Source organism: Gracilinanus agilis, chromosome 1, assembly GCF_016433145.1.
Source record: "Gracilinanus agilis isolate LMUSP501 chromosome 1, AgileGrace, whole genome shotgun sequence".
Taxonomy (NCBI): Eukaryota; Metazoa; Chordata; class Mammalia; order Didelphimorphia; family Didelphidae; genus Gracilinanus; species Gracilinanus agilis.
In genome coordinates, this window is record NC_058130.1 from 109,776,781 (window position 1) to 109,799,542 (window position 22,762).

Here is a 22,762-nt window from a genome sequence, read left to right on the forward strand (position 1 = left end):
ATGGGGTTCAACCGCCCCATTTAATGGATAAGTAGACTGAGATTTGCCAAGGTAAAATGACTTGACCATTGCCACAAAGATGAATTTGAATCCAGGACTGATGACTCCCAAGTTCATCTTTGTGGCAATGGTCAAGTCATCTGTCTAAGGAAACTCCTTTTCAGGTATAGGTTGGACTAATTGACCCCTCAGGTTCCTTCCAACACTAGGATTTCATGATTCTATGATTTCATATTTTAAACTGTGAAAAAAAACGTATCTCCTTTACATATGCTCCCATAACTCAAAACAAGACACATGATTTTGAAGCTGGTGTTCATTTTATCACGAAACTTGGAAATCTTTTTGCATACACTTATGACTTTCACATGTAGCATCATTGGCAAATATAGTAAAATAAAACTGACCCTCTGGGTATTTCCCATTGGGTACTTCTTTCCATGCTGAGAAGTTTCCATCTTTCCGCTTTGTAGCTTGATCTGAAGTCTGTTTTCCATTCATATTCTTAATTCACCTCCTATTGCATACTGCTTTGGCATCAGTGAGGAAAATTATCCAAACTTTTTTTTTTTAAGTATCAGTATCTTGAATCAATAGAATTGCTCCTACATACCCTCAACGATTACCAGCAATGAAGCATTATATCTTTCTGCCTGTATTTAGGTCGCTGGCTCTTAATAAAACTTATTTTCTAGATGTTTTTCCATTATATTCCTTAAGAAATTACCTGGGACAAACATAGGAAGATTTGTATTAATTGATGCACAGTGCAAGAGGTTGAATGCAAAGAATATGTTATGTGATAATAACAATATTGTAAAGGAAAACACCTAAGAAGTCATAAGAACTCTGATACTGTAATGACCAACCACAATTCCAAAGGATTAATAAGGAAATATGTTGCCTACCTATTGAAAATGAGGCGATGAATTCAACGGTCAAAATGAACATATATTTTTAGACATATCCAATATGTGGATTTATTTTGCTTGGCTATGTATATATGATAGAAATGTTTTGTTTTCTCTTTCTTTCAATGGAAGTGGGGGTGAGACTTGAAAGAGGAGAGGGGAGGTGCTAGTGATAGGATTACAGAAATGGAAAAATAAAGAAAATTGGGTCAGTGAAACATTTAAAAAATACATAGAAGAGTACAGAATTATAGACAGGAAGCAGACAAGTAGCACAGCTTTGAAAATTACATGCTGAATTTGTATACTTGGAGGGAGAAGCAAGTTGTTCATGGTGCAGATTTGTGGCTGCACATGTAATTTTTTTTGTGTTTTTTTTTTGTATATGAAATACTTGTTTTATTCGGTGTTTAAGTCTAGAATAAAAAAAATTTCAAGTCATAAGTTTTCTAAGACTCTTCTGTTTCTCCCCTGGCTTGTGATTTCATCAGTATAAACTTCCTGCCTAGGGGACTCAGTTACCTCAAACAGAGGTCCAACAAGAAGGCTAAGCAGGACATTACTCAAATTTTCAATTCAATTCAAATAACATTTGGTGTCCCAGGCACTGAATTAGATGGAAATATTAATAAGAAAATGAGACAGTCTTTGATTTCAAGGAGTTTGTTTGGGAAAGACACACACACAAAAGATGAAATGGGGAGTGGTGAAACCAGGGGAAACTCTGCATGGGGAGGATGGCGTTCAGTGGATTTAAAGTCAAGCAGAACTGTTGATGGAAAATGCAGTTATTAAGAATGGTGTGAACCTTCTACAAAGGAAGATTTTGGGAGGAGTTTAATATATTTGTGCTTTTAAGAGGGTAGAAACAAATATGCTTGGTATCTAGTTAATAAGAGTAATTAAAACAGGAATTCTGGAAGCTCCCTCTCCAAAGTCTCTAGTAGACATGACAATATGCAAACCAGCTCCTCCTGGGTCTATGAATCCTTTTCCATTACATTTTATGCCACCTGTCCTAATGTTCATGTATATTAATTATGTATGGCATTGCTCTTAATGGGAAGCATTAATTTTTCTGCTTCATTGAGGATTTGGGGCAATTATGACTTCCTAGGGTGGTCACACAACTTGTAAGTGCTGAAGGTAGACTGAATCTGAGTCTCTGTGACTTCATAGATTTATAAAATGTATAAAATATATAAAATTTGATACTTAGCTATCTCCTCTATGGTGGAGCTCTGTGGCTCAAATGTAGCATCATCAAAAACATACTGAGTTGTGTTATTCATTATTTATATAGTCATTCATTGTTTTGATACTTAACATAGGAGGTATTGGTATTAAGGGAGGATGTAGGGTCCCAGGTATGAACTAATCATGAAAGTATTAAAGATGCATTCAAAAGCTGACTCTTATGAGCAATGTGCTCATGTACCAGACTTATGGATATATTTCTAGTATTTCACATAATTGATTTATGGATCCTTGAATGTTATTGGAGTATTCTGACCCCTCCCCACACCTGCAGTCCAAAGGTCAAATGAACTTCTACATTCTTTTAGACTACATCTCGTTTATCTAATTTACCAGGCTAATGTTAAATTCTCTACCATGTCACATGTTTGATTAACTACCTCCCATTCCCCATTCTTTGGATCTGCAATAAAAACTGGGTTCACCTGTAGCTTTCTCTCTCATGCCATCAGAGGAGCCACATAGACTGAATGCCACGCTGTTGAAACCTACGTCTCTTTGTCTTTCTTCTCTCATGTTCTTTCTCCCTTAATCTTTAAACTCTTCTACCCATTTTCCCACAGTCCTCAACTTCCCTTTCAGATGCTCCCCCATGAAAGAATATTTTGTAGCTGCTGGTCAGTGACAGAGGAGGAAAATGGGACAGTGGAAAAAATACCAGATTTGAAGTCTGAGGAAATGGGTTTGAATCACAACTACTGCACTCGCCACCTGAACGGCCTTGGCCAGAGGTTAAATAAGTTCTCTGGTCTCCAGGTTTTTTCAGTAAAATGAACAGTTTGGTTTAGATAGCTAGTAAGGCCCATTTCCAGCTTTAAATCTGGGATCTTATGATTTGATAGCTAGAAATTTGGATCATTTGGCAAAAGGAAGCTTTGATATGTTTACTCAGATTCTGGCTCAAAATAACAAAAAAGAGAGATTTGATAGATTTTCAGTGTTTGTATATAACATCCAGCCCAATTCTCTGAAAATAGTTGGCACTTAATAAATGTTTATTGTGTAAATGAAGGGATGTATAATAACCATTAAACTAAGACAAAAGTTTAGTAGAGTTTTTTCTTGGGGTAGGTCTTTGAAGGAGTTTCTCTTTTTAAATACAGACAGAAATGAAAATATTGGAAGAAGCATTTGCTAAAACAAGCATGTCTAAATAAAAATAAAAACCTTATAATATAGGAACCCAAATGTCTAATTTATGCTGAATCTAGAACTGCCTGATTCCACGACTTTTTTTTTTTAAACAGAGAATCCTGTAACACAAAAGTAAACTAATAAAGGCATTTCTTCATAGGTCACTCTTTCATGGGAAATGTGTGAGACAGCTAAGAGTAATGGTTTTTAAATTTTGTTATGTGAAGCCTTAGGATTCTCTGAGTGTGGTACTGGCAGATAGATTTAGGCTGACTCTGCTCTGGTAGCTCAGAGACCCATCTCAGTCTCACACCTGGGACAAGTATTTCAAAATGTGACTAGCAAGAAAGAGACGGGACTGCAGTCTTAACAAACAAACAACTTAAAATAATCTCTTCCCCCTTCCCGCTAATGTCCCACTCTTCTCATTGTGACAATGTTGGATAGGCATTCTTCCATTGGAATATTTTTTGGGAGAGCTGGGGTAGGGGTTGGAGTTTGGCTACAGCTTTATATGTTGGCAAAGGATACATATTGGTTATTTTAAGTGTTCTGTTTGCAGGGCAGGAAGGTGGCATAATGGATAGAGTGCTGGGCTTGGAGTCTGAAAGACTGACCTTCCTGAGTTCAAATCTGGCCTCAGATACTTACTAGCTATATGACTGAGCAAGTCACTTAATCCTATTTGCCTCAGTTTCGTCATCTGTGAAATGATTTGAAGAAGGAAATGACAAACTACTCCAGTGTCTTTGCCAAGAAAATACCAAATGGGGTCCTTAACAGTCAGATCCAACTGAAAACAATTGAACAATGATGACTTCTATTAGACTTTTCTTCTTTTTTTGCTTTTCCTTTGCCCTGTCACATCCTATGTGGCAGTTTACCCAGTCTACGTAATTGTCATATATTTCACTTAATTCTAAGTTTCTTGAAGGTAGGAAAATTGCCATTTTTGCTCTTTCTAACTCCATATCTCATGCCAGTACCTCATAGATACTAAGTGCTTAAACTTCCATTGAACTTGATAGACTTATTCTTTAAATAAAATGATTGGAAAGAGGAAGTAGAATTCTATCCATTATCAAAAGTTAATGTTTTTCTTTGGCGTTTTATGGATGAAATTTCCAATAGGTAAAATTTTCCTTGGACATAAGTGGTGTCTGAGAGTCATGTTGACTTTTTCATCCTATCAGCCCTTAGAACATTCTTACAATAACTCCATAGGAACATGCTGCCTAATTCATCCCATTGTCAGGAGGGGGCAATGCCAAGGATGGACTTTATGGAGCAGCAATATGGGGAGTACTAGTGCATTACAAACCCGGTGAAATCCAAAGCAATGCAGCTGTAAAAACAGATACAATTCAATTCAATTCAATTGCAATTCAATACTAATTAAGCTTGATTCTAAGAATACATACTCCCTACCTCACAGGCTACTGGGAGTCAAGAAAGTACTTTGTAATAATAGTTGTTATTATTATTATTAAGATGGTTGAACTTCCCATGGGGCATAATGCCCTTGTAAGCCCTGACAACTATGCCAAGAATAGAATGGGGCTTCGAGACTGACTGCTTTTTTTTTTTTTTTTAGGTTGAACCAGATGACCGGATGAAGTTGTTTTAACCTCCCCTCTATACGTTACTCAGAAGCCCTAGCAGCAGAATTTGGTGTGTTAACTGCCACTCTCTCTGCCGCCTTCAACTAGAGCAGCACACATTTGAATAGTCGGTCCTTTTCCAAAACTCAAGCCCAAGTATGTACAAAATACAGCCAATGCTCAATTTCCAGTGCTAATGGGGGGGGGGTGCTGGGGTGGGGGAGGCAGGCAGAGCATGGAAAAATGAAATTCACAATCCAGAAATACCATCCTAGTGAGCAGAACTTCCTTTTCCACCAAATCTATCATCAGGACGATTAACAAGTACATAATTCTTACTTCAGTTTCACCTTTTCTCCTATTTTCCTGCTTACTCTCCTACTGAGGTCAAAGGACCAACAAATGAAAGGAGAAGAGAGAAATAGGAAATCCAGATAATCCACAAGCTGGATAAAGAGTATCTGAAAAATGTTTAATTCTCTTTCTCATACTCTTTGGCTCTATTTTCATCCAGACTGAACTTTTCTCCATCTCTAGTTATTGTCTTGCTTTCTGTCTCAGTTCCTTCACTCACATCATTCTCATGCCTGACATTGTCTTCTCGCCCCTTCCATTAATTCAAGTTCTCCCTTCAAGGTTGAACTCAGGTATTACCTGTCTCACAAGTCTTATTCTCTTTGGAGTGGCACATTAGCGGACATTGATTCATTTGGCATCAAGTGAGGACAATGATAAACCAGCCTGTACCAACATAACTAGGCTATAAGAATGCCACCTTTTAAGGGTTATAAAGCACCCTACATATGTTAATTCACTTAAGCTTTATGACAACCCTGTGATGTATGTCTGGCAGGTAGTATTATAATCACTTAATAGATAAGGAAACTAAGACCCCAACCGGATAAAACTAATTTCTTCAGGACACACTCTTAGTAAATGTGGGAGGTGAGATTAGGACCCAGATTGTCTCTGACTGAAGTCCAGTTCTGTGTCCCCTACACTAAGCCATTAGCTAAATAAGTACGTTGGGACTTCTGAGAATTGTTCAGATTTTTCTCCCCTGGGAAATTTGAGAAGTTGGAGGTCTGACATCTACTGACTATCTACTGACACAAGTGACTCAGAAAGTCCAATTCCTTTACATAAAACTTCCACTGGCTTGAGCCAAGGTCCCCATTATTTTGTCATCTCCCTAAATAGGGTTTCACTTGTCATTAGGTATTGGGCTATTTTTATTATTCTTTTTATAAGCCCTACAGACAAAGCTGGTGCTGAAGCCCAGAGACTTCAAGAGAAAGATGGGTTTGAACACTAAACAAAAACAGACCAACTGAAACATAACCCCAGGCATTTCAGCACTTCCTTAGTGAAAGCAGTTTGAAAATAAACGAGCATTTCGGAACCACTACCAGGCATGCTAATGATGACAAGCCATGAAATCCAGCATGAAATAGGGTACCCCCACCTCCTGATGTAGTGGTACCAGTGGTAGCTCTGGGTTTTTCATGTGTTTAATGTGGCTCATACTCCTTTTGTTTTCTCAACTCAGGCTTGAAAAACCATCCAGCAAGCCTATCTTCAGTCATATTTCTTACTGTCCAGCCAAGAAAAATGGAATCCTTTTACTTCTATAAATCAACAAGGGAGGGAAAGCTTACTTTCCACCCATCTCTCACTATGCAGAATAGAAAGAGTTGGTTAAAGCAGGATTTGGGCAAAATTGAGAAGCCTAAGCATGGTTTTAAGCACCACCATCACTAATAACTGGACGTAGGGCTGACATGCTCCACTATTTAAGCCTCAACCTTGACTTTCCTTTACATGATACTCTCATGATGCCCCTCAGATGCCTAGAACTCATGGCTCTGAAGCCTTTGACTCACTTATCTCCATTTCAGTTAAATTTTCCTATAATACTTCCCTATGATATATTTCTAGAACCAGACTATCTGGATCCTCCCCAAATAACAATGAACCAATCAGTCAACCAAACAGTCAAAGAGCTTAATTGATGCTATGAACCAGGTTATCCGTGCTAATTTTTAAAGGTCAAGTAAAAAGATCTCCAGAGCTCTCTCTCCTACATAACATAAATGGATTTGGCATTGGTCTTCTGGAAAGAATAGAGCTACCTTAGTTCATAGAATCACAGGATCATAGATTTAGAGCCAGGCCACCTAGTCTAACCCCCTTATTTTATAGACTAAAATACCGAGAATCGCAGAGTGCATCATTAGTATGTTGCCCAAGGTCAGATAAGCATGAAAGGTGATATTTATTTATGATCCATCTTATTAAGAAGTATTTTATCCTATTCTCCCAAATAGTCTTACTTTTTACCTTTAGAAGGCCCCATGCCTTAGTATTCTTAGATTCTTGCAAACAAGTCTAGGTTTATCTTATGCCAACATTTCATATTTTTAAAATAAAAATTGAGTATGTCCTTCCTCAACCATAGACTTGTTAGGCAGAGAGACAAACTACTGGACATGTACTTTGATCAGTTTAGCTTTCCCTGATTTCTATAGTTAAAAATCTTTAAGTTTTTTAAAGCATCAGTATTTTAGCCAAAAAAGTTCTAGAACTGAAATCAGAGGAAGTGCATTCAAACCCTGCCTTGGCTAATTACTATCTGAGTGATGTGTGATAAAGCATTCAGTAATTAGGGATTGAATTTCCTTATCTAGAAAAAAGATGGGGGAGAGGTTAGACTCGGTGCTCTCTAAAATCTTAAATCCAGGTTCTGCTAATTGCTTCCTGGGTTACCTTGGATAGATCAGGTAACTTATATGGGTTTCTGTTTTCCTTTTGACAAAATGAAGGGGTTGGATTAAATCTCTAAGTCTTCTAGTTGTAGATCCTGTGATCTTATGACATTGGTTGAATGACAGTGATTATCACTCCTCCACCCAAATGGACATACCAAGAGAGCTGGAATGACTTTTTGCAGGCCATAATAGATGGACCCAATACTGCAATGTTTGGTCATAGGATCAGGTTAATGACAGAGGCCAGGTGTGGGTGCATTCCTGGAAAGCCTTGTCGGACCACACACAGGAAAACACACTGTACTGGATCTGAAGCTTCTGAATGGTTTATGTACTAAAATGCCAATGTAATAATAATGCATGATTTGCATAATATCTTTCTGGGAAAAAGTATTCAAAGTACTTTAAAGAAATAATTTCTGTAATCTTTATGATTCTGTGGGGTGAGGCAAAGGTAGGCAACATTGCCATCATTTTGGAGAAGGGGAAACTGAGGTTTAAGTAAATTATATAACTAGATTTTATTCAAACAGCCTATTATGGAGAGGAAGGATTAAAACCTAGATGTTCCTACTGAGCCCAGTTCTTTTTTTTTCTTTAAACTCTTACCTATTGTCTTAGAATTGATAGTCTATGGCAGAAGAGCAACAACGGATAGGCAGTCAGGGTTAAAATGACTTGCCCAGGGTCACATAGCTAGGCTAGGAAGTATCTGAGGTCAGATTTGAACCCTGACTCCAGGTCCAGTGATCCTATCCACTCTACTATCTACCTTCCCCTGAGATCAGTCCTTGATGCCTTGCCCCGGAAAATACTTCAGAGAAGAAGAAAGTGGGAAAAGGCAGGGTGGGGGAAGAGGAGGCTCCCCTTCTGCTGCCTCTTTCCAGTCTGGAAAGCAGAACCTGCTCACCTGTCGTTGTATTGAACCTCTTCCCCGTTCCTGGCCCACGTGATGGTAGGCTTTGGGTTTCCCCCAGCTTCACAGTGCAGAAGCACACTCAGTGTGCCACTGGCAAGGGCTACAGTCTGCCCAAGGTGTGTGACCACCTCGGAGGCTGAGAGCTGCTGGGCTGCTGAAATCTTCCTTAGGATCACGGGCTTCCTGTGGGGTTGGCCACTTCTCATCTCTCCCGAGGAGCCCGGGGAGGAGATGCGGAGAGAACTGCTGAATCCAGACACATGTTTGTGGGGAGGGATGGCCACGGGGTGGATTCTTCCTTCTGGGAACTTGAGGAGGGAGTCCTGATGCTCTAGGTGACTCCTGAAGATTTCCCTGGCTAGCTGGGACACCAGGTGTTTGCTGTAGAGGTCTCGGAGCTCCTCGGGCTGTTGGGAGATGTTTCTGAGGAGGTCATCTAGCCGCTGCTGCTCAGTGACCATGGTGAAAGGCAGGTGGAGGAGGGCTTGCTCTGGATTCTGGTCCTCTTCTGAGGAGATGTTCCTCTCTGTAGAGTCCTGGGCCTCCCAAGAGGCAAATAGCTCTCCAGGCCAACCTCGCTGCTCCAGCAGCCTAGAGACAATGTCATCATAGCGGCTTCCTGGGTCAACTGGGGGGACTCGCTTTTCAGCCTTACTGCCATTGAAAAAAATTCCATTTTGATGCTTCTCCTGGGTGCGCAGAGCCTCATTTGGGCTATTCTTCCTTCCTGGCGGGGTCTCCTCCTCACCCCTCAATCCCAAGGGTCTGGCCAGAAGCTTACGGTTGCCTCCAATGAGCTTGATCACAAAATGTTCCTGAGCTGGTCCTGCAGAGCAGGTGTAGGTGCCCGTGTCAGAGGGCTTCAGACGATGAATCTTCAGGTAGCCAAAAGGGGCCACTGTGATGTGGGCAGAGCTGGTGAGGTGCTGGCCATCCTTCTCCCAGGTGATGAGAGGCTTTCGGAACCTCCGTGTGGGGCACCTGAGGACCACAGAAGTCTTGGGAAGCAGGTAGGCAAAGCCCCCTACCACAAAGTGTAACTTTCTTTGTTTCCGGGTCTGAATATATATCTTCCTGACGGCTGTAATGTGCGGACTGTGCTTTGGAGATGGGCGACTGGGTCCTAAAATGGAATCAACGGTATTTGTAAATAAAGCAGGACCATAAAAATATAGTTTGAGGAGAGTGAAAGGAAGACACAAGAAAAGAGAGGACAGAAGAAAAAGAGGGAAGGAGATAAAGGAGGAAGAATAAGATGAGAGAGAAAATAAGGAAAAAGAGGAAGAGGAAGAATAAGATGGGAAAGTCAAAGGAAGGAGAGGAGATGAAGGAAGGGATTCACAATGTAGTTGGGGAGGTAATACATGTATATATATACACATATATATGTGGAAAAGGAAATTATGGAACAAGAGTGAAAAAAGGATAGAGTTGAATTATACAAAAGGTGACAAAGTAGCATCTGTTTTATTAGGAGTGGAATTCAGAAGGACAGGAGGAAGAAGAGGTGGAAAGAGAGGAGAGACAGAAAAGTGAGGACTCTGGCAGTTTACTTTGGCCTGGGCAGCCGTTTCACGCATTACGTTTTATGGGCATCACCGGCTACCAGCTGTTGAACATCAAGCCGCCACAATAAAAACGTAAGAACTAACAAGGTGCAATTGAGCAGGATGCCTGTCACCCTGCTGTGTGGTTCCATGTCATTAGAAGCCAAAGCACAAGAATTGGGGACTGGGGAGGGGGAAGCTCAGGAGAAATGCAGTTCCCCTTGTTAAAGGCATTTGAATAAAGAATTTGGTTTAATAAACAGAGGGAGAGGACAAAAGGGAAGGAGAGTTCCCCTTGTTAAATATTTACCATGTGGGCCCTGCAAAGCACCAGGACCCTAATGCGAATGGTGGTGAGAGCCCCAAAGTGTTACCACCTTAGGGATTAATATTAAACAGAGCAAATCTGTTTGGAGGAGATTTAAAACCCCAGGGTGGATAATATTAGACTTCATTAGTTATATGCTACCTCCAGCTTCCAGGTCTCTCTATGCCAGACAAGTGAACTTTTCCCCCACCCCCTGCAAACCATTCTTCTCAGGGAGAAGAGAGACCCCTCTCTCTGCCCACAGGAAACCTCTCCTTTCAGCCTGACTGTCAGGTGGCCAGCAAAAGCCTAAGTGGAGTTCTGGGGCATCAACAACAGCTTGAAGCCTTCCCTGACAACTGGGAAATGTCCTTCTAGGGAGGTGAGGCTTTCTGAGTTCCATTCTTTCCTTCTCTGTGGCATCTAGTCATACTCACTTGCACAGGCTGCTAGCATGCAGGACTGGACAGAGGAAGAGAAAGGCAATGATGGGCACAGGGAAGAGTTGACAATGACCGACTCTCCAGATTTCAGGATCTTTTGGCAGACGGCACTGCGTGTCTGGGTGCCCTCTCCACAGCTCGTGGAACACTAGCAATGAAAGAGAAACCAACCAGTCCATGTTAAAGGAGGAACATAAGTCTGTGAGATTTTGGCGACAGCCTCTTAAACACAGGGAAATACAAGGGAGCTTGCCTGGAGAAGTCAAGAAGAGAACCCAGAATTGATCATTTTGGAACAGATGGAGTACTTGGGCCCAGAGTAGAACAGAACTTTATCACATGCATTTAGACACATAGAATAAATTGGAGAAGGTTGCTTTTATGCACATAATAGAAGTCAACTCAGTTTAGGGAACTGATTGAATTGTTCATAGGTTAAGCAATTTAGTATACAAATCTTAAACAGACTGCCCCTGTCCCAAAAGCAGCTGCACTGTAGTATTACTCAACAGTTCCAACACAGGAATTGTGGACTTTTGGCAAGGGACAGAGTACAGAGTAAGGATATAATACTATTCTTTTGGCCTCAGGTGTATACAATATGAATAATAAAGTAAACTTGAGATCCTAATTCAAACAGCAAAACTTTACTCTCATTAGCATCACTGAGACTTAGTTTAGAGATCTGTTAAATGAACAGACCTAAAAAGCAGTGTGATTAATGGGTTGGTTTTGACCTAGAGTTAATAGATTGCCCTAGGAATCTGTAAAACTTTTTTTTATCAGTGGCTTATATAAAGCTATTGCTGTCATGCCTGTCAAACTGCTGGTTGACCAAAAGCTGGGAAGGAGATCTAATACATTAAAAAAAAAAAAGATCTGGGATTCTGAGAGCTCTGGACAAGGTAGAAAAATGGCTCAAATCTTAAGACACAGTGACCTTGTACTAAGAATACACTCACACACACAAACACATATATGAAGCAAAGATAGTAAGTTGAGGAAGGTAACCTCAGTTTTATAACCCTGAGGTGCTACACCAACCAGGGATGCCTTAAATTGGGGCCATTTTAGCTTCTGGAGCCCTAATGGAAGGTGGAGTAAGCTCTACCCTTGCCTAAGGAATTTCCTTGCTTCTTGGCCACCTAAGCTGCTCTGTCTTTGCACTTCATTGCTAACTTACCAGCCTTCTATTCTTTCCTACATGCTGATCTGATCTTGCCTTGGATTTTTCTTCCTCAAGATTTTCTGCTTGGAACTTGAATTGTAATACGGAATTGTTCTCCTGACCCTACCTATTCTCACATACTTTGCTCTTTCAACTTTTCAGTGTCTCTCTCTTCTTCTGAGCTGGTCTTTCAGTATTCTCTCACCAGGCTTCCAAAGTTGAATTTTATCTGCCCCACCTTTCAGACTTGCCCTCCTTTTTTTTAAAATTTAAACATTTATTAATAATCATTTTTAACATGGTTACATGATTCATGCTCCTACTTTCCCTTTCACCCCCCCGCACTCCCCCCACCCATGGCCGACGCATATTTCCACTGGTTTTGTCATGTGTCCTTGTGATCAAGACCTATTTCCAAATTGTTGGTGGTTGCATTGGTGTGGTAGTTTCGAGTCCACATCCCCAATCATGTCCACCCCGACCCATGCGTTCAAGCAGTTGCTTTTCTTATATGTTTCCTCTCCTGCAGTTCTTCCTCTGAATGTAGGTAGCGTTCTTTACCATAAATCCCTCAGAGCTGTCCTGGGTCATTGCATTGTTGCTGGTACAGAAGCCCATTACATTCGATTTTACCACAGTATATCAGTCTCTGTGTACAATGTTCTTCTGGCTCTGCTCCTTTCGCTCTGCATCAGTTCCTGGAGGTCTCTCCAGTTCGCCTGGAACTCCTCCAGTTTATTATTCCTTTTAGCACAATAGTATTCCATCACCCGCATATACCACAGTTTGTTCAGCCATTCCCCAATTGAAGGACATACCCTCCTTTTCCAGTTTGTTGCCACCACAAAAAGCGCAGCTATAAATATTTTCGTACAAGTCTGTTTATCTATGATCTCTTTGGGGTACAAACCCAGCAATGGTATGGCTGGATCAAAGGGCAGGCATTCTTTTATAGCCCTTTGAGCATGATTCCAAATTGCCAGCCAGAATGGCTGGATCAGTTCACAGCTCCACCAGCAATGCATTAATGTCCCAATTTTGCCACATCCCCTCCAACATTCATTACTCTCCCCTTCTTTCATTTTAGCCAATCTGCTAGGTGTGAGGTGATACCTCAGAGTTGTTTTGTTTTGCATTTCTCTAATTATTAGAGATTTGGAACACTTTCTCATGTGCTTATTGATACTTCTGATTTCTTTACCTGAAAATTGCCTATTCATGTCTCTTGCCCATTTACCAATTGGGGAATGGCTTGATTTTTTATACAATTGCTTTAACTCCTTGTATATTTGAGTAATTAGACCCCTGTCGAGTTTTTCATTGTAAAGATTTTTTCCCAATTTGTTGTTTCCCTTCTGATTTTGACTACATTGTTTTTGTTTGTACAAAAGCTTTTTAGTTTAATATAATCAAAACCATTTAATTTACATTTTGTAATTTTCTCTAACTCTTGCTTGGTTTTAAAGTCTTTCCTTTCCCAGAGATCTGACAAGTATACTATTCTGTGTTCACTTAACTTATTTATAGTTTCCCTCTTTATATTCAAGTCGTTCACCCATTCTGAATTTATCTTGGTGTAGGGTGTGAGATGTTGATCTAGACCTAATCTCTCCCATATTGTTTTCCAAATTTCCCAGCAGTTTTTGTCAAATAGTGGATTCATGTCCCAAAAGTTGGGCTCTTTGGGTTTATCATACACTGTCTTGCTGATGTCATTTACCCCAAGTCTATTCCACTGATCCTCCTCTCTATCTCTTAGCCAGTACCATATTGTTTTGATGACTGCTGCTTTATAGTAGACTTGCCCTCCTTTTAGAGCCTCGATGCAGCTGCATTTGACTTTTAGACATATTAGCTGTTCCACAATGATTGCTGTCTCTTACCTGCTCCCTAGTAATTTCTTGCAATAGAACTCCAACCCTGCATCAGGTGAAACAAAGGTGTGCTACATATACTCAGAGCTGAATGAGTTCAGGGGAAATAGGGAGTGATTTTTGCTGCTTGGAATGAACTCGGAATGCCAGACCATAGAGAAAATGGAGCTTGATTTGAGCAGACATAGGTGAAGAGAAGGGGAGACACTTTCAGGTGAAGTGAAAAAAGGGGTATTGAATAAACACAAACTGTGACCATATAAGAAAATAAAGACATGGAAATGAGGAAAAGACAAGGGCCATAGGGGTGTGTCTTGGGAACAGTGGGTTGATAATTTTTGTTTGAGCAAAAGGATTGCGAGTATGAGATAAAGTTAGAAATGTAGTTTGGGGTCAGACTGTGGAAGACTCTGAAGGCCAGGCTAATGAATTTTTACTTGATTTTGAGTATCCATTTGGAACTTATTGAAGGCTTTTGTGGAATGGTGTGACATGATGAAAACAATGTTTTAAGAAGATTAATCTGGAGGCAGGGTGCAGGATGGTTTGGAGATATGGAATTCAGTTAGGAAGCTGTGATATAACAATGGTAGCTAGGGGTGGTGCATTCTTTCAGACTGACTTGATAAATGTCCATTTTAAGACCTTCAACAACTAATTTTTAGCAGCTTTTAAATATAGGATATCCCAAGGATCTATAGCACAGTTTTAAGCTTTACTAGCATAAACTGTCCTAAATAACTTTAATAACTTAAAACTATACTAAAATACTTGAGATATCCTATATTAGCAATTCAATCCTTTGTTAACTATGCTGCTAACTTTTATGGAAGTTAATTTGAAGACGGTTCAGAAATAAAAGTGATAATTGTAATTGTACTTTAGTTAGCTGGTAGTAATTGTTCCTGGGTCAAGAACCTTCTCCTGTTTTTCTCTGTTTTCAGATGACCCCATCACATCTCAAGGAGGAATAAGTTTCATTGATGAAAATAAACTATGTCAACTGTAAGATTAAAATTAATGTCCAATAACTCCAAGTATTTTTAAGATTTATCAATAAGCACTAGAAGTAGAAGAAATAAAAGGACAAAAGTAAAAGCCTGAGTAAAACCCACTATCTCAAACCACGATCAAGGGAAAAAGAGTGCAAGGGTGGAACTACACAAAACTTATATCCTCCCTATGTTAGCACGTAACATGAGAAGGAACATGGAATGCTGGGAGAGAGAGTCATGGGATGCAAATCCTAATCATACATCCTTCATCCCTTTTCCCCTCCCTACTGTTTTAATTTTAGTGTTCAAGTGTATAGGATAGTCTAGCAGTGATGAGTAAACTGTGACCTGTGGGCCAGATGTGGCTCCCTGAAATGTTCTATCCTGCTGTGTGGCATTATTCCTAATCTGAGGAATACAATGAGTAGGATACAATACAATGAAACTTCGAAAGAGTTGTCTTAGAAACAGACTGACAGATGAACATTTCCTTTCCTTTGGCCCCCTCTTTAAAAAGTTTGCCCATCACTGGTCTAAGGGGTGAAATATTGCTAGAAGAGTTAAGAGGCAAGCCATTCTCTATGCAAGCCACATTTATATGGCTGGGCTTCAGTTTTCTCATCTTTTAAACAAAAGGGTTGGACTACATGATCCTTAAATTCCTTAGAACTAGAACATTCTTCTTGATTTTGGGGGGGGGGAGGATTTTAAAAGATGCTTCCTTAGCCTTCCTCATGGGGATTTTAATTGGTTAAAAGAAAAGTAGGGTGCTGACTTTAAGAAAATGAAGCATGACTTCTTTCAGGGATATGTTTTTGAAAAATCTTTCCCTTTGAATAGGACCTGCTAGTAATTTTTGTTGAAATACTCAAGAGGGGGTGAGGCTTCATCACTTTGTCAGAAGGATTCTGTGTGACAAACCATGAGATTTAAACCAAATATCTAAGGCTAGAGAGGAAACGAAAACAAAAATAACCTATTGGAGGAGAAACTTGTCTTACCAGAACAGAATAACAGCTTCCATTGGTGAATGTGACTTTTCATCTCAGTCAGAGGGCCAAGAAAGCAGCAGTTCTGATGAGAAAGCAAGTCCTAAACATCTCTTTATACACTACCAGGAATGCTTTTGTGTGGCTCCTGGTTTTATTCAGCAGCACTGATTTCCTGATACTCTAACTCCATTCTTTACCCCCACCTACACTTTGAGAATCTCCATTAATCAAAGAGGACAACTCAGAACTTCCTAGCATTCTCTTGACTGAGTACTACCACCTACACGTGGCCAGCAGCTCCTTGGAAAGTAGGACTTCTGAAATGAAGTAGTTCAGGGTGTTCCCAGCAGGACTAGTTGAAGGTGGCACAAATGGCAAGGGTGGTGGACCTGATTCTGGGCAGCCAGTGTACGTCAGCTACTCATGGTCCCTATTTTTTTTTCCTTGTCTCCTCATATGGACATATAAGCAGAGGAATAGAATAAATGTTTTCTGAATGGCTGCTTAACCTGATAGGAGCTCAATATGGTATTACTTTTCCTTTTTTCTATAATATATAGGTCTATGATAAATTTTATGCCAAATACTAGCAACTTCTTCTGAATTCCTTAAAACCCATGGCGCTCCAGATCCTATTAACTCTAGGGACGCCAATAGACAATAAAAATGTAGTCAGTCCCTATTATGACATTTCTGCTGAGATAAGCCTGATATCCATTAGACTTAGAGAAACACCTTTTTCTAATAGGCTTTAAGATTATACTTACATCTTAAGTCAATATCAAATATGCCACTGCTTCTTCCTGCTACATGGCCTTTCTCATTTCCTCATATTTAAAGATATTATGCTTCTTCCCTATATTTAAAGTATTATGCCTTTTCAGGTATGGAAGCTATTCTAGAAAAGGTTGTTCACTCATTCATATACACATACATACACAGAGATTGCCTTCAGTAAGTAGCCTAGATCAAACAATGTTTTATACATGAAAAAAAAAATTGTTCTCTCCTTCCTGAGGGCCTTGGGGATGAAGTTGCCCGAGAAGGAGATTTTATAGCCAAATTATAAATCCTTGGAAATGAACAGTTATTTGGCACTGCTGGGAGGAAAGCTTGGTTATGTTCCTCTTAGCAGGCACCACTATACAGAAGGCAATAGAGGCAAAGCCAAGTGCCTGCTGACTGCCACTGGCACTAAAATAAGAAACCAATGTCCCAAGGGAGCACAGGGTCCAACTTTTAAAGAGTTGGCATTTTAATTTACAGAGAAGTTTTCCACTTTGGGGATCCAAGCAGCTGAGTGCAATGTAGTTCAATCAGCTGGGATCATAAAAAGCTGTATACTTTACAAAGGGATAGGGTGGGGTGCAGAAGGATTATCCCCTAAACCTACATGAAAGACAAAGGTGAATTTTATGCACAGAGGCACATTTCCATCCCCACGACTCCTTCCCAGTTAGACTTTCTAAGACAATGATTCATTGGCAGAACTCTATAGTGACCACATGGGTCTAGAGAGCAAGGTGAGTTCCATGTTTCAAGTGAAATGGTAATCCTACTCCCATGAAGTAGCAAAGGCAGAAATACAAACAGATTTAAGATGGGTTCAATTAAATTAATGAATACTAAATGCATAATGGTTTTTGGTGAGGTAAACCAGAGATCAGAGAATCAGAGAATGTTCAAAGAGGCACTGGATTTACAGAAAGGACCTTAGTGATCTTCTACTCCAGTTTTATTTTACAGGTGAGGAAGCCAGTGCTCAGAAGAGATAAATGATGTGTCCAAGGTCAAATGGCAATTTGATAATGGGGCTGTTCAGTTCTGTTACCTCTAAGTTTAGCCATCTTTGGGTCTACATCAAACTTGAGGGCAGATGCTAATTTAACCATCCCCCACATATAAAGGAGGAGGAGAGGAAAAAAGACACAAAACAAAACAGTTTTTGGCTGGGAAGATACTGAGCTTCTGGGGCCAGGAAACTGACAGCAGAGAAGCAGGATCTCCTTTGGCTTCTCCTCGAAATAAATCATTTTATTCATTGTGCTGTAACTTGTGAGAGAAAGAGCCAGAGAAGCCTTGACCCCCTGAGAAGAGACCAAAAATAGCTGGGGGCAAGGAGCAGAGCCCCAGGGTCCCCAGGGGGGCCCCCATTCCCAAACATGAATCAGTTTGGCTTCACGAGGGGGCCAGCTACAATTACATGCCTCCAATTGTTAGGTGAGGGCTGGCTGCCTAAGCTGGTTCCCCACAGCCTAGTTAAATAACAGTTACAAAGTGTGGTATAAATTGATACAGATTCCAGCATGTTAGGAGAAGGTGGCTTCCTTCTCCTCAGTGCCCATGTCTTCCCCCTGTGTCTGCTTTGGCTCACTCTCAAGTTCTTTTCTTTTCTTTTTTTTTTTTAATTTTCTTTTTAAAAAATTTCCCCCATGGTTACATAATTCTTATTGTCTTCCTACTTCCTTTCCTTCCCCCCCTCTTGGAGTTGACAAACAATTCTCCCGGGTTATACCTGTATTATCACTCAAAACCGATCACTCTCAAGTTCTCACCTGTGTCCACTCAGAGAGAAGCCATTCATGAGGACAATCTTCATTCTTGCACGCTTGTTGAGAGGCAGGTCTTGGGGCTGAGCAAAAGGTCTCTGGCAACTCGAGGAAGCTGCCATCAGCCATTCGTTGTTTGCAAAGAACATCTCTTTTCTGAGCGCCCCCTCCACAGGTCCGGGAACACTGGGAAAGAGAAGGCTAGAATGTTAGGCAAGAAGCCCATTTAAATTCTGATTGTGCCCAGGGATGAGCAAAATCAGTATTAGGTGGGAAAAGAAAGGACAAATAGTTAATGGCCCCAATTCTTTCTACCCACTTTGAAATGAATTTATTAGTAAAAATAAAAGAAACAAACCAAACAAATCCCGATTCCTCTTTTAACTAGGTTGGAATTGTCAAGGTCTCTACAACTTGCCAAGTTGCTTATAGCCTGTGATTTGCTTCAATACAAAACAACCAGTTTAAAAGGTTAATATAATACAGTGTTAATCATTTTTATGATAGAAAATAAAATTTATATTTGTTGTTTCCAGAGGGAATAAGACAAGGTTGCTGCCATCATCATAAATGAGGGAGGCTAACTATAGCCAAAGGGACATTTTGGGGGTGGGGGGACAAAGGAGATGTTCTTATTATAAGGATTTCTTTCCTTTTCCTCATGGGAAACTATAGTTTTGTCATACCAATACCTTCAAATGGCTACTCTTATATCCATCCCTCACTTGTTTATGACCAATTCTCCCTTAGGTCTTCCCATTAACCGATTATAAACTCTAGCTGACCCTGTAAGTGATTAGTCTTCCAAATAACTGGATAGCTAAAGTGTGTCCTAAAATTTGCCTGAATACTTGCCAACTTCTTGGGGGTGGGGACAACCAGCTTGGAAAGCTTCCCACAGTTCATTCCCCATTAGCAATTGCCCTAATCCCATGAACTCAATGAAATTGTGCTAGAACCTCTAAAGTAAGGAAGATACTAACCAGGTGCTCATTCTCCTTCCTGAGGATAGGAAAGGATAAAATTGGTTTACAATTCAGCTATAGAGATTTCATTTAGCTATTAGAAGAAATTTTCCAGTTGTCAGACACTGGGGGATGGCTCAGAAAGGATGTTTGAGTGTTCCTACCCAGAATCCTTTCTTCATCTTTCTGCAATTGCTAAGTATTAGGAACATGGGCTAGAATTTAAGGAACAGATACCAGGAAGGTTTAAAGAATGACTTCATGGAGAAGGTGGCATTTGAGCCTTGAAGGAAAAAAAGGAATGTCTAAGAACTAAGAGGTGAAGAGAGTATATATTAAAGGCAGGAGGAATACCTAGTATTAAGGTACAAAGACGGGAGATGGAGTAGCATTTGTGAATGGGCATAATGTGGAATAAAGCTGAGAAGGTAAGTTGAGTCCAGATTGTTAAGGGCTTTAAATGTCCAAAAGAGGAATTTCTATTTGATTCTACACAGCATAAAGAACCACTAGAATTTATTGAGTACGGAAATGATATAGCCAGATCTGTACTTTAGCAAAATCACTATGGCAGCTGTATGGAGGATAGGTTGGAGTGTGGAGAGTCTTGAGGCACATAAAATAATTAAGAATCCATTGCAATATTCCAAGTGAGAGGTGATGAGGACCTGAATTTGGATTGTGGCAGTGTGAGTGGAGAGAAGAGGATGGATCCAAGACATATTGCAGAAGCAGAAACAACAAAGCAGGATGCTGTACTAGCTTCTGGTCCTGGAATTCCATTAGCAAAGTTTAGATATGTCTAAGTGTTTCTGTGAGCTTGTGGGGATGGTGAGCTAAAGCTGTGTGGAGGGAAATAGAGCTCATTGGGAGGGCTCTGTATTGTTTGGTTCCAGGCCCTGAATTCTTTCTGTATTTTTCATTGCCTTAAATAAAAAACCTGTTCTGTTTCTAATGCCTTAGTCTGAATGCTTATAGGCCAACTGAGCAACATTTGAGAGACTTGAGTCCAATTCTGATGTTCCCAAGAGAAACCTTGGATGGAGACATGAGCCATAGAGATTCCTGATTAGAGAGGGACTTTAGAGATTCTATCTGAACTCCAAGGTGAGGTCAGGGCCTGATGTCTTTTCAGGCTCATTTTGCATTGTACCACTACTGGCAAGAGGAAGCATGCCATCCTATGTTCTACTTCTTCTAAGCATTAATGCCAGCTATAACCCTTTTCCTCTGCCTTGCCTATGTCTGAAACAAGTTCCCTCCTAGACTCTGTTGAAATTATTTTCTTCCTTCGAGGCCCAGCTCTGGGGCCATATTTCTATGAATTCCTGATTTCCCTGATTCCATGAATTCCCTGATTCCTCAGCTGAAAGTAATCTTTTCCTTTTCAGATTTTATTTGAACATGTTGAAGTTCTCTGCTTTTAAAGAGTGTTGATTACAGTTACAAAAACCTATATTAAAATCCTGCCCCTGATACCATCTCTGTGATCTTGGGCAAATCTGTTAACCTCCCTGGGCCCCAAGTTTCCTTATCTGTTAAATGAGGAAACTGGTAGATGGTTTCTGAGGTTCTTTCTAGTTCAGGATTTATGATCTTATCACATACCATGCTATATCATCCTTATTTATGAAAATATGTACAGTTATTGCACAATAAGGAATTTTATTTATTATGTTTTATGACTTCAAGGTTCTTCAGCCTTCATCATTTTTTTTAAATCTTTGTATTCTAAGTTGTGAAAACAGTGCCATGAAGGCGATAGGTCTCTGATAAGCATTTCTGAATCATGAGGAGAAACTGAGAAAAGTGATTCCACAGTTGAGAGTAACACAGGGAAAAAAGAAATCCGAATCAGTTATTACTCTTGCAACTGGAGAAAACCAGCCTTCTCACTAGATATATTATGATCTTTGCTCATGGGACAGTTTATTCATAAGTGGTATGAATTGAAAAAATGCAATAATTGAATATTTCAATAATTGAAACCTCTTAAATTTACAGCTTTCTAGTTCTGAGATTGCTTGTTCACTAATTTTAGAAGAAATATCAAATTGAAGAGATATGTTTAAGAAGGTACCCTGGTTTCCAAACACAGAATGATCTGGTAACCTGTATTGCTAAATTTCTTGCTTGGACAAAACCTAATTGGCTGCCTAATGTCCCCTAATAAGTAGCCTTTTGGTAGATTCTTCGTGTGTTGAGACCCTGTTCTTAATTTAATGATTTCTTTTCTGAACTGGGAACTAGACTGCCCATTATTATGGAAAAATGACATTGGTTAATTAAGGGATAATTTAGGCTTGTGTTTTCTCCTCTGTGGCTAACATTGACTTCAGTTAAATCAATAAAAAGTTCTAGGTTAAGAATAATTGAGCCAATATGGACATTTTACTGATTTATTGATGGGCAACTAGGCTAGAAGGCAAAGAATAATGGATTTGGAGTCCAAAGATCTGGGTTCAGGTTCTAATTCAGCCACTTTTGAGCTGTGTCACCTTTGATAAGTCATACTATTCTAAGCTTCAGTATCTTTATCTGTAAAATAGGAATATAAATACTGGGACTACCTACCCAGTCATACCTATGTGATTGTTGTGAGGATCATGCCAATAATTAAAGTAAGGCACTTTGGAAAGTATTTATTGCATGTTAGCTATTATGAGGGGCCACTGGCCTGGAGGCTAGAGGGTTGGACTTGTGGTCAGTATTCCTAGTGTTATATCCCAGACACAACATTTACTGGCTATGTGACCACTGGTTAATCACTTCATCTCTGAACCTAGTTCCTCATCTGTAAAACTGTGATAGTAATGCTTGTACTAGATAGCTAGGTAGCACAGTGAATCCAGAGTTGGATTTGGAGTCAGAAAGACAGGAGTTCAAATCCTGCCCCAGACATTAGCTATATGACCCTGGCCAAGTCACTAAGCTTCTTTCAGCCTCAGTTTCCCCATCTGTAAAATGAGGATGGTAATAATGGAATATACCACACAGGGTTGTTTTGAGGATAAGATGAGACAACATTATGTAAAGTGCTCTGCAAACCTTAAAGAACTATATAAAAGCTAGTTATTATTATTGTTTTTATTGTTATCTCACAGAGACGTATCAGAGAAAGTACTTTGTAATCTTAAAGTTCCATATAAACTTGAGCTCTCATGATTATAAGTCTTAATCTGCTTATTTACAATTGATGAGGAGTTTCCAAAGGGCTCCTGCTGGTAGAGGAGGATGGTTGCTGCTGTTATGATAGTCATTATAGTAGGATCATAGACTCAGAGCTAGGGGAAGCTTAGAGATCACCTCCGATGCAATCATTTTATGGAGTT

General features: G+C 40.0%; 1 protein-coding gene across 1 annotated transcript in view; it reads right to left on the reverse strand.

Annotated features, from left to right (window-relative positions):
* ADAMTSL1 (ADAMTS like 1) overlaps positions 1–22,762 on the reverse strand; it is a 392,524-nt gene that overhangs the window by 80,035 nt on the left and 289,727 nt on the right. The window contains 3 exon segments of the mRNA XM_044657022.1: positions 8,582–9,713; positions 10,882–11,035; positions 18,472–18,651. Of these exon segments, the coding sequence (XP_044512957.1) occupies positions 8,582–9,713; positions 10,882–11,035; positions 18,472–18,651 (1,466 nt within the window).